The sequence below is a fragment of the Anneissia japonica genome, unplaced genomic scaffold (assembly GCF_011630105.1).
Source record: "Anneissia japonica isolate Jap-2015-1 unplaced genomic scaffold, ASM1163010v1 scaffold685_len2926416_cov193, whole genome shotgun sequence".
In the NCBI taxonomy this organism is placed as follows: Eukaryota; Metazoa; Echinodermata; class Crinoidea; order Comatulida; family Comatulidae; genus Anneissia; species Anneissia japonica.
In genome coordinates this window covers 107,028-119,230 of record NW_022692922.1, presented here as the reverse complement: position 1 = coordinate 119,230, position 12,203 = coordinate 107,028, and the positions used below count along the sequence as shown (strand labels likewise).

Sequence of the window (12,203 nt, the reverse complement as noted above, 5' to 3'; positions counted from 1 at the left end):
ATGTCCCTGGTCCTTAATTGTTTAAATGGCCAAATTATTGATCTGACGGGCCAAATAATCTCAGCCGAGTTGAAAGCAATCGTTTTACATCTGGGTGAACTCTTTCTGCTAAGATAGGTCTATTTGCTATTTGAAATTATAGGGACCTACTTTTAAATTGTACTAGGCCTACACCAGTGGTCATGACCCAATTGGGTAGCGAAAAATTTCTGTGTGGACCTGTCATCAGTTTAACAGTCGTCAGTCAAAATACAAGCAGCTTTCTGCAATTTCACAGTACGCATAAAGGACTAGCGAAATGTAATTTTATGAGCACTGTCTATTGATACACCAACTTTTTATTCCCTGTAAAGTAACAATGCTATTAACGAATCTCAATGAACAAAAACAATTTACAAGAGATGGAACTTGGCGGCACAAATGTCGGGGTGATGCTAATACTGTATTTGAAAAAAAAAAAGCTATTGACGAAACACAATGCTCAGAACAAAACAGAGACAGAACTTGGCCTCATAGAGTCCTATATGACTTGAATTATTTGCAGGACAAATTTATTTTTATAAGCACTATTTTTTGGTTCACTAGTTGTTTATTATCAAGTAAAATAAGTAGGCTTACGAATGGACGATAAAACATAATACGTCATAGCGCCTAGATGTTATTAACATTACACTTTAGATATTAATTATTATTGTATACCGTAGACGTTGCAATAACCTAAATTTAGTTGTGTTTACCTCTATGTTAACAATGGGCTTCTTCTACCAGGAATCTCAAATCATGCATGTGGACCTTAAAATGTTAACATGTCTATGGTAAAGTTTTTACTTCCACAGCTAAAATTATGTACCAATATCGGGAGTTTTTCTAATAGGCCTAGTTTTGATTACAGGATATAGAGTAGGACCACGAAAAGTACGGTACACAGTGATTAATTTTTTGGCGCAATTTATTCCAAATATGGAATACTGTATATCATCTTGCTAAATTCAAACTACCCATGCATATTACCCAGGGATTGAATTTTTCTCTACTTTATTGAAAATTTATTTATCGACATCTTCCATTTTAAAATTCTCAATATTAATCATGTTTAAATTTCGTTTTTTAATAAAAGTTTTATGCATAGCAGGTTTTTTAAGGTCAAGTTTGCACATTATCGAAAAATGGTCAGAAAGACCAGGATGTACAAGTACATCAGACAGCAATTCAACATCTCTGGGGATGATAAGGTCAAGACCATGTCCACAACAAATTGTGGGCTCTTTAATATGTTGTAAAAGACCAAACGAAGTAAGTAAAGCTTTAAAATTATTAGCAGCAATATCATTGTCATCATCCATATGGATATTAAAATCTCCACATAAGACAATTTCAGAAGGATGAATAAGGTAATCAAATATCATCTTTTCAAAGTCATTGAGGAATTCAGGGATAGAAATTCAGGGATTTACTAATGTGGTTTAGTAAAATCGAATCCAATTTATGGTATTATTTATGGTTTGTTAATTAGAATGGAAAATATTTTCTCTATTTTTATTCTTAATTGAAAACTAATACTAATTTGTCAAAACATTGATATTATGTAAGAAAATAGCCTATTACTATTATTTTGAAACATGTTTTGGCCCATTTGGGAGTTTTCGAGATTGCAAAATGAGATTAATTTGCATTAATAGTACATCCAGGACTACTCCCTGGTCCTTTCATAAATTAGCTAACATCATGGGCACATGCGTAGACGGATAGACGATCTGAAAATAGTAGGCCTTTTAGGCGTGGGTACTTAAAAAAAAAATAAAACGAAGAGTTGGTAGTTTTTTAATTGTCGTCCGATCAGGCCTACGCTTATGGATTTTTATAAATTCCTTTATGCCTACGTAAGTATTCAGATTGGGTGGAGTAGGTAGTAGCTGGGAAAGTTGCGTTATACAAGGTAATTTATACGAGGTAATTTTTAAATGCCTGAGTGTATTTTTATACTTTTGCTGTGTTGTGGGGTTGGTTGGGGAGGTGGTGTATGTTTTTAACTGCGCCTCCGCTACGCACGGTCTTCCTTGGAATTCGTGAAATTACACAGTGTAATTCCACTGTTCCCTGGTTATATTCCCCGAGTGTATCATGTGTGTCTGTCCGGGTGAACTTGTCGGCCATCGATTTCATGGAGACAGTACAGCAGCATTACGAGGCGTGCACGGTAGAAACCTTTTCCAAAAAACAAAAAAAATAAACAAACTAAACATCCGCTCTGAATGCCACCGACAATCAGCAGACGGCTTCGTGTCGTCAAGCGCTAACACAAAGCGGAGATAGATTGTGCCAGGATTAATCTTCAATTCTTGGAGTGCTTCTTCCCGGATTTTCATAACATCACTGCCGTGATTTTATAAAACGCTCAAGGGCAGGTTGACTTGGTACAACCATGGGGTGTGATAGATTTTCATGTTTCAACTTTTCCGCTATGTTGGGGACAAACTCGAGAAGCTTCACAATTGTGTCTATGAGATCTACTGCACTGTTAGCGATTGCAATAAGAAACGCATAGTGACACTGTAGCGATTTTAGTAAACCAGGCTTTAAAGACGTGACTGACACAAACAAAAACCAAAATGAGTACAAGCCATTGCATGTTGAATTTATATTATACCGGTATTAAAACGTAGAAATATGAGACAACATATACAGTACTTATACAGTAAAACTATTAATATTATAAATGTTTGCTATCCCATTTGTACAGTCTCCTGATGAAGCCCACTGTGTGGACGAAAGCTAGAGATTAAATTTTACAAGTTAGTCTTCAAAGTGCTGCTGTCATTTCTTTAATACAGTATTGTTCTATAGCAGACTAACGCGGCTACACATTTTTTTCGTCATTAACAAAAGCGTAATGCCCTTTGAGGCACCATGTACCGAACATTGAATATATTGACTAATATAACTGACAGATAACAAAATTCTCTTCTATTACTACAATTTAATTTAATATATTATATGGTCTACAACAGTTTAATATACAATATGGTTCACTACTGTAAAATATGGTTCTCTATAGCCGTCACGTATGAGGGCAGCGAAATATTGTTTTACCTATTACGGAACAATAATAGCAGTATAATATAATGATGATGATGATCATCATCATCATCATACAGTAATAATGGTAATGATAATTATAATAACAATAATAATAATAAATTAATGTTTAAATACGTTTATAGTATATATTTGTGTAATTGTCTGAAAGAAATAGGTTTATATACTTGTCGGTTATTTACCGTTGTGCACGTGTTTCTAATATATAGGCTGCAATACTGAATAATATTGCATATTATACATTTAGTATATATTGGCCTATACATATGTGATTTAAATGCTTTAGATAAGGGCGTATCAAGTTAATCTCTGTTCCACTTAAGTCGAAGGGGGCGGGGAAGCATTTGATACCGTACGTTGTACAATTGATATTTTTAAGGCACAGAAGGGTTGTTTGACGAAAAACGGTTAATAGGCTAAAAGATTTTTTTTAATGGGGTAAAAGGGCGTAACCACACTTTGATTCGTTAAACACTCCTTCTGTGTTGAAAAAAATAGCATATCAAAACGTTTTACCTTCTGAGCCTGCTAGTGAGGTTCGTTACCGTATTCACGCAGAGGGCATAACCTGTCTCTTATACACATCTAGATGTGTATAAGAGACAGATACAAGGTAATTTATACGATGTAATTACGGTGATATGCAGCAAACCTAATTTAAATATTATATATAGAGAACGAAATATTCGGTAAAATAAATTATATTGATGTTCCGAAATACCCTCTCTTTATTGTTTGTCTCCAGCACACACTATTCTTGTTACATGTGTCTGATGAGAAGTACAAGTTATTCATACGGGACAGGTCTAAGTCTCCATATCGATTTGATATACATGTGACATCACCGTGTGCTTATGTTACTGGTTCGGTTAACACGCACAAAATGCTTGTAAACATCTCTATGAAGGTAACGTATTTTTTAGACTTAGGCTATAAAAATAGGTGCTGGTGTCATTGAGATTTCAGATCCCCTGTCAGCTTTCCCCTGTACATAGTGAATTCAGCGCGGGGGAACGCCCTGTCACACTCTGAGCTGTGCATTGCACCTGTGTCCTTGCCCAAGACACTTTATCTGCATTAGGGCTTCTCTTCACCCAAGAGACTAAAATGGGTACCTGGTTGGGTTGCCTTTTCCTGCGCTGATTACAGCAGCAACACTATAAGAACGTGGACCCAATAACCTTCAAAGAAATGCGTTATATAAATAATCGAATAAAGAAAATAATATATTGAATATGACCATGGGGACGATTTTATTAGGAATTCGACTCGGGGCCGAATTTTATGACCGCGACTGAATTCACTATTAGGCTAATTCAGGGGAGAGTAGGAGATAATTTAATAAGGCTCAAATCTCTGACACCGGTACACTTTTCGACACGGATGTTGATTTGTAACCATTGTAATCGATACAGTAAAATATAGAACAAGAATGACCCGTACTATTTCGATATCGGACTAATAGGCCTAATCGGACTAATATCGGACTAATAGGCCTAGATAATTTGTTTCTATTCTCTGGAAATTGCTTGGCAAAGACACGGATCTTATAATGGATTTTAGTAGGCCGAATAGGTCTATTATTCAAGATAAATAGTGTGGCAAAGCCCATCCGAAACACGTCAAGCCGTTCACAATTTCTCAATCAACGCCAATAGTAGATTTCTTGACATTGTCTGAAGATAATCCGAATTACGCTGTCTTTATTATTTCACCTGCATTACTTAAGTCTGTGGGAGTACCATAGCTCACCAATAGTCAAAAGCCGTACTATCCGTTTCCAAACTATTTCACGTTCGACCTGATATTTTATAGGCCTGTGGTATATTAAGACGGCTACGTTTGGAAAGTTAGGAATCTTCACAAACTCTGTTTTTATTGTTAACATATTCATCGAACTCCGCTTTCCAATCCACCATACTCTTAGTACTCCATTCGTTAAATTCTGATTTCCACTGCACCTCAATTTCATCTATATTAGCTGAAAATAATAATAAAAAAATATGTAAGTATTCGTTCATTTTATTTGTTTGTTTAATTATTGTCTTCAAACATATAACATAATCACAATCAAAACACAACATGAAAGAGGATATAGCCCTACATGAAGCTCACTAGCTTTCCCAGTTAACAATATAACGTTAAGTTAAAACTTTATAATTACGTTACAGATTGGTGTTAAAAAGTTATTTTGTAGAACCAGAAGTACGTACTACTAACCTAATTTCACAACCTCATAATATTTGAACGTTGTTACAACGTTGTGAACGATAATTTGTGATATACCATACCACAACGTTCGCGAACGTTATATATAAGAACGTTCTGTGTTTGCTTGGTTGTTTACGTAGGGGTCCTCAAACAAAATGATTAAACATTTGATAAAATATCCAAAGACTATTCTAAACAAGAAAAAAATGTAACGACAAAAAATAATCGAATGAATAAATATTCAATGTAACTTAAAGAAAAATATGCCCCTACCGACAAAAATATTTGTTTTGTTTAAAATGTTATCAAGTATTTGGTAATAACTTCATTAGGATGACAAAGTATATTTCTATATTTCATTATCATTCAACAGCACCTAACTTAAACCACTCACAAGACATTAAGCCAGACACGGACTACGTGGTTAGCCGACGCGATCAGATCGGGACGTGACGAAGAGTCGTACTGATCGATTTCGAGTAAGATCCACCAGAGATCTGCTCAGGCGTACCGCCATCAACGGCCAACAAACTGGCATTGCATGTCAATTCACTCACACAGAACTTGTAAAACCAAATTCTGGTATCACAAGATCAGAATCACAAGATCCAACTAGGTTGTCGGATAAAAAAAATAATAGTAATTTGCCTATTAAAATAACGTTAATTTGATTGCCAATCCCTTATTGTGGTTTAAAAGCACATTTTTAAGGATCTAACTCTCCATGTGAACCCTACCAGGGATTTTTTTTTATTCCAGATCATCGGACGAGTAATAACGGTAGTTTATTAATAGTCAGATCGTTTTTACTGCAGTAGATTTCAGTTTTTGCAAAATTACAGAGAAAACAAAATTGACGCTGACATTAATTTTGAATTGCCTTATTGGCATAAGATTAACACGTACCGGGGTAGGCCTAATAAAGTTTCGAATACATGCTTACTAACATATCAATGGTTTTGTCATAAATTGCGCCAGTAGGTCTAATACGCCTAATCAAGCGTTTTGATCAGTTCTACGTGCAGGAAGAATGGGCGCCATTTCTAGCGACCCAGCAAATATGAGGACAAGGTTCGCACGGATTGAGTTCGCTTGCAATATTGAGTTCCAAATACGCTACCGGTATCTGTTTCCTCCTTGAATGAACTCCAAACTACTACTTCATCACCTAATTAAAATTTTAAGGTACTGAATTTATTGCGAATAATTCTTAGTCCACAAAATGGGGTCCAACTAAAAACTCTCTTGCGTTGGACATACCGTACTAACGGAAAATACAGAGCTCTTTATTCACAGCTATAGGCTGAGAATCAAAGTGTGACGTCACTAAGACTGGTTATAAATAAAGACCAATACAAGCGCACATGCGTCCTGTAACGCAGACTGGCATTGATTGGCACCAACGGGCTTCGTGACCTTGTAACTCAGCGAATACCAAATTGGTGAAAGCACGGTTATTGCCACATTTCGGTTTGTAATAAATAAATAAATACATATGAATTACGCATATAAACGAACCACATAGACGATAAGTAATCAACTTTTAATTACAGCCGCAGATAAAAAATATCACATTTAGTAATTAAAACCTGAATAGTTGCATTTTCAAATATCATGCTGTGTAGAAGTATTTTGGGCTCCTCATTGAAACCAACACAAATTTGCATAACAAATGAATAAAGTTGAAGTCGACCCTATAGATGTCTTAGAGTTTGGGTATAATCTACACTGGATCAGTGTATAATCTATCATGTCATAGACCCCTGGTTCTTAATAATTTGGCCCGCGAGGAAAGTAATGAAAAAAAAATATATTTAAAACATAATGAAAGTACGAACACATTTTCAATAAAGTGAACACAAAAATGCAACCCCTGGGTAATGTGCAATAGGTGATTTGAAAATGAGCAATATGACATAGGCCATAAAATAACGCTAAAAACGATCACTGGGTACTTTTCGTGGTCCTATTCTTCACTGTGTGCTTCTTTTGAAAAAAAAACATTCAAAGATATTCGTGTAAAAGTAGAGGTTAAGTTTCAAGCAAACGTAACCCCAATCACCAGGAACATATCAGTACTTTTACATAAATTTAATAATTCTAAGTTTAATTGTAATATTGTTTCGTTGTTCCACCTTAATGTCCCCGTTCGTAATCTTTTTAGTAAACCCCTTCTTTATGTTAGATTTTAATGAAAAAATTGTATATTTTGTAGAGTATCGTCTTATAATTTTTGTCTTTTGAAAAATAATTGTTTAGATATATTTAATTGTACTAGTTTCTCTCAATTTAAATGCAAAATTCATGAAATTCCTTAATTTCTTTTCTATTAACTAATACTGTACATAGGCTAAGAATAAATATATTATCTACCATTCTTTGTTAAATTATTATTACCTTATGTTCAACCTATTATTGGTGTTTTTACAGTGTATGGAATAAAGAATAATAAAGCAAGGATTCAGTGGTGGAGGGGGTGGTGTTCAAAATATAAGAAAATATGGGGAAGAAATAAAATTACATTCAAATTTTTATTCTGAGAATGCTACTTCCGAGTCATCTTTAATTGCCGTAGACATGCAATTTCGTACCTCGGCCCCAAACATGGTTTTGCTTAGGTGGTCTGGGCAATCCATGTGTAGAATTTTCTTTCTTTCCCCACCCTTCTATTTCGAATTTCATGATCCGCCACTGGTTGGCCTTTGTCTATGATATGTAGCCTATTTTGCACTGAATAGGCCTATTTATCCATCAAAACGAGTCACTAACTTAGTTTTAAGGTGAATCATTTCAAGCAAAGATACTAGAAATACAAGATAGAGTTCTCCACACAAAAAAAAGTGTTCCACCGTGTTCCATCGAAATGCATGGTGGGAATACGAAAAATGGGACGCCCCCTACAGCTCGATCTAAAATTCTTGTGCCAAACTTTCGTTACCAAGTCGTCGCGTATTTTATTATCAATTCTCAACAAAGATACCAAACTGGAATAGACACCCAGACAGTGACATCGGTGAATACATAACCTCCTTGGTGGCGGTAGAAATCGTTGCTATTATCGAAATAATACACAAAACAATTAAAGCATAATCATGAATCGGTAAAGAATAAAACAACAATACAGCGCAGAATCGCATGGCCGGACACACTCTCAGTGCAAAAGTTTTCCTCCGTTAGTGGAAAAGGAAGGGCGCCTTTTGCGTCTGGATATACTTAGCAACAGAAGGGCGCCCTGTACATCGGGCACGAAGTATAGGAAACTTGCATGGTTAAAATGGGTTAAAAAGAAGGGCGCCGCCTACGTTGGGCACGACATCCGCCTCATTTTTACAATGCGAGAACTCTATCTTGTATTTCTAGTATCTTTGTTTCAAGGTAATTCAACAGAAGGACGCACATCTCCGCTCTCGAGCATAGCGCGTGCGTACAGTCCTTTGATCTTTACTGTGGCATCGGCAATCCGATACTAGTTGCGAGTACAGCCGTCAATTATTAGTCTATCCGTGCCATTCGTTTTATGGTGTTAGTTTTTATTTCATTAATTTTGGGTACTTCGCAATGTCTGTTACATCTGATTTCTTTTGATCGCGAGCTTGTTAAATTGACCAAGAAATGAAAAGTTATAGCAATTTAAAATTTTCGAATTTTATAAAATTTCGGCATAAGGTGCCGAAAACGAACATTTGAGTATATACAGAACATTTATTATTTTTTTCTGCGAAGTGTGTCTCATGAACGACAATTCACCACAATTTTGGCACAATATATAATTACAGCATTACTGTACGACTGTTTAGAGTTTTCTCTATCATATCATGATTTATATATTTTTATATTTAGTACCGGTATACTTTTCACATGTAAAGTGTGTATATTGTATTATATACGGTAATTTTTATATTTTTTTTATTCTTTAGCATACATTTTGTACTCACCCTGTTCTTGCAAAGTTGGCATAATAAGTCATCATCTGTCTACTTAATTTCTTGTCTACTTCACTAAATCCATTTTCTGGGTGAAGTGGTATTCCAAAAAAATATGCAATTTCGTCACCATGTAGCACTCCCATCCACTCCGGAAATGGACTATTTGATGCTCTCTGTGTGAACCGATAATAGTACACAGTTTGGCCCAAACTAGCGTATGCTTTCGCTAGCTGAAACGTGGGACAGACAAACCAATAGTCACCTGCTGATTGGTCAATGCCATCACGAAGTTTGGCTTGGTTGTCAGGTTCTAACCAATCAGTGTACTGAAATTGAATGGCATCATGAGTAAACTCATTGAAAGGTTTAAAGCAATATTCAATGGCCTTGCGGAACTGTGTCTTGTCTAATAAACTGTCGGTGTCAAGACTAAATCCCGGAACTTCATAAATAACAAAAAAATTAGCTTCATTCGTGTTACTGCCAATAATTATATCACGCGATTTAAATGACTTTTTGTTAATAGTTTCCTGAGGGGCCTCGGTAATAAACTCTCCGTCAATAACGGGAACGAAAGCAAAATTCAGGAACTCTCCTTGAGTAATCCACATTTGATCTAGGATATCTACTGCGTCTCGTGCCCGCATACATTGCACCATTTCATCAACATCGAAAGGCTGTCCACTTGTACTCATAGTGCAGTCTAATCCATCGGCCAGCATCTTTCCCCTCCGTGTACCTTCCTCTTTAGTATAATATGCCCACGGAGACAAGGCCGATGCGCTCTGCATAATAGCTCTTTTAAATAGGTTGCGACTAACAGGTGAGAATAGGTGGAAATTCACACTAGCAGAGCCAGCACTCTCAGAAAACAACGTCACTTCATCTGGATCTCCACCAAATCGAGCGATGTTGTCTTGCACCCACCGAAGTGCAAGAGCTTGGTCAAGCAAGCCCGCATTTCCTGGTGCTTCATCGCCCATTGCTAAAAATCCAAGTGCTCCTAAACGATAGTTCATAGACACAACAATGATGTTTTCTTCAGCAGCAAGCGTTTTGCCATCATAAACATCAAGTGATGCAACACCACTGTAAAAGCTTCCGCCGTAGATCCACACCATTACAGCAGCATTAATTGGTCTCGGATATGGAACCCAAACATTTAAATTTAAACAGTCTTCGTCAAGTTCCACATTTGGGTTCCACATTAGGGTTCCCTCGAAGTCTGGGTACGTCAGGTCAGGAAGCTGCATACATCCAAACCCGTAATCCGTTGCATTCAATGTTTTTAACCATGGCAGTCTTGCTACTGGGGGCCTAAATCGACCATCATTTACCGGCGGCTCAGCGTACGGTATGCCGAGAAATGCATCGACGGATTTATTGAAAACATTAATACGCTTCCCTAAAATTTTGCCCTCATTGATAACTTCAAAAACATCTTCACTTGCCACAAGCTGATATAACGTGTTTGTTAGTAGAAGTAAATATAGGTACTTTGAAGGAAACATGTTTCCCCTGTAAGAAACAAAATAAGGTATTAAACAAAATTGAAAATAAAACAATAATACTTATGGAATGGATTGAAAATACAAATTGTTTTGTTACATATCAACAATTTTCCTTATTAATGATTAAAAGAAAATTGAATTTAAAAAAAAGGTTCTGTAAAAAACAGCATATTATGTGCTATAATGATTTTACATGTAGGGCCTATGTAATATTATTTCGGATGTAATCATTGTACAAAAGGAGCATATTTAATAATTATCACTTTCCATTTGTATAAATTACATGGTTATGTTATTTGTTTTTAATATATTTTAAATACTGTAAATTCATTATTAAAGATTGTTTATAGAAATGAAATAAAGCTTATGTTCTTTCAAAAGAAAATGTCTTGGTCGGACTACTCCGATTAAGCGACATAGAATGTGTTTTAACTTGCATCTTATTTAATTTTATTGATAATGAGTATCAAAATTGGCTTATGGTATATTTAGTTAAAACTGCAATGCTTAGGAAGGAATGTCATCCTTCATGATTATCTTATACATATTATTACGCCTATGTCTGTTATTTGCCGGAAGAAAAAAAATAATTCAATTATAAATCCTACATGTAAAGAACCTTCGTTTCAATGGCAATCCATATATCATATGTGCTCTCGATGAGTTTTTTAGAATATTTTCGGATGGAGTGTGAAGGGGAGGATAAAAAGTATTAGCCTGAATTACCCCAGGTGAACCCAGATGCTTGGAATTGAAAAGTGATCATTGTGAACTTCAAAAAAGGCATTCTACTTCAAAATAATAGGTTTTAGGAGGCCTACTGCAATATTATAAACGAAAAATAAAAGCATAGACCTAATAGATTCATGAAAATTTATTAAGTAATATGTATCCCCTTCTCCAGTGGCATATATGCAGTGCAGCCAGTGCAAAGCACTCAGGGCCCGGGCTAATTAGGGTCAGTTTATATCTTTAAGAAATCTTACTTAAATTTTCCCTCAATAATATGAAGTTTAAGAGGCCATAATTATAGATTATTATTCATTACAATTTACCTATTACGTGCCACCAAACACTGCAAATAGGATGGCTTTTAAAAATTGAATACAATCAATGTTCTTCCATTAGTTATTTATGCTTTGTATGCGCTATATAAATATATGGCCATTGGCCATTGACCATTTTTACCACAGTACGATGTACTAAAATAATTTTTGAAAGAATAATTGAAGTATCGGCATGCACGTTTTTGTTTGATAGGCATATTTTAAAGCCGGTTTAACTATATTGTGCATTTCGGTTCATCATGGCCTAGTTACTTCATGAATGCGTTTTACTTCATTTAAATTAGGTTTCATTCAGTGATTGTTCTATTGTTGTCCGCATTATACCATAGGCCTATAATTAATTTAGGGCCCCGCAATTCAGTGGCGCACGGGGGGGGGGGGGGGGCACCCGC

General features: G+C 35.7%; 1 protein-coding gene across 1 annotated transcript in view; it reads right to left on the bottom strand.

The window, feature by feature from the left end:
- Nucleotides 1-4,946: 4,946 nt before the first annotated feature.
- LOC117100457 (cholinesterase 2-like) overlaps nucleotides 4,947-12,203 on the bottom strand; it is a 15,261-nt gene continuing 8,004 nt past the window's right edge. The window contains exons 2-4 of the mRNA XM_033240158.1: nucleotides 9,243-10,751; nucleotides 5,774-5,886; nucleotides 4,947-5,077 (exon numbers count right to left, since the gene is read on the bottom strand). Of these exons, the coding sequence (XP_033096049.1) occupies nucleotides 4,947-5,077; nucleotides 5,774-5,886; nucleotides 9,243-10,744 (1,746 nt within the window). The 5' untranslated portion in view covers nucleotides 10,745-10,751. The remainder of the gene's footprint in view (nucleotides 5,078-5,773; nucleotides 5,887-9,242; nucleotides 10,752-12,203) is intronic.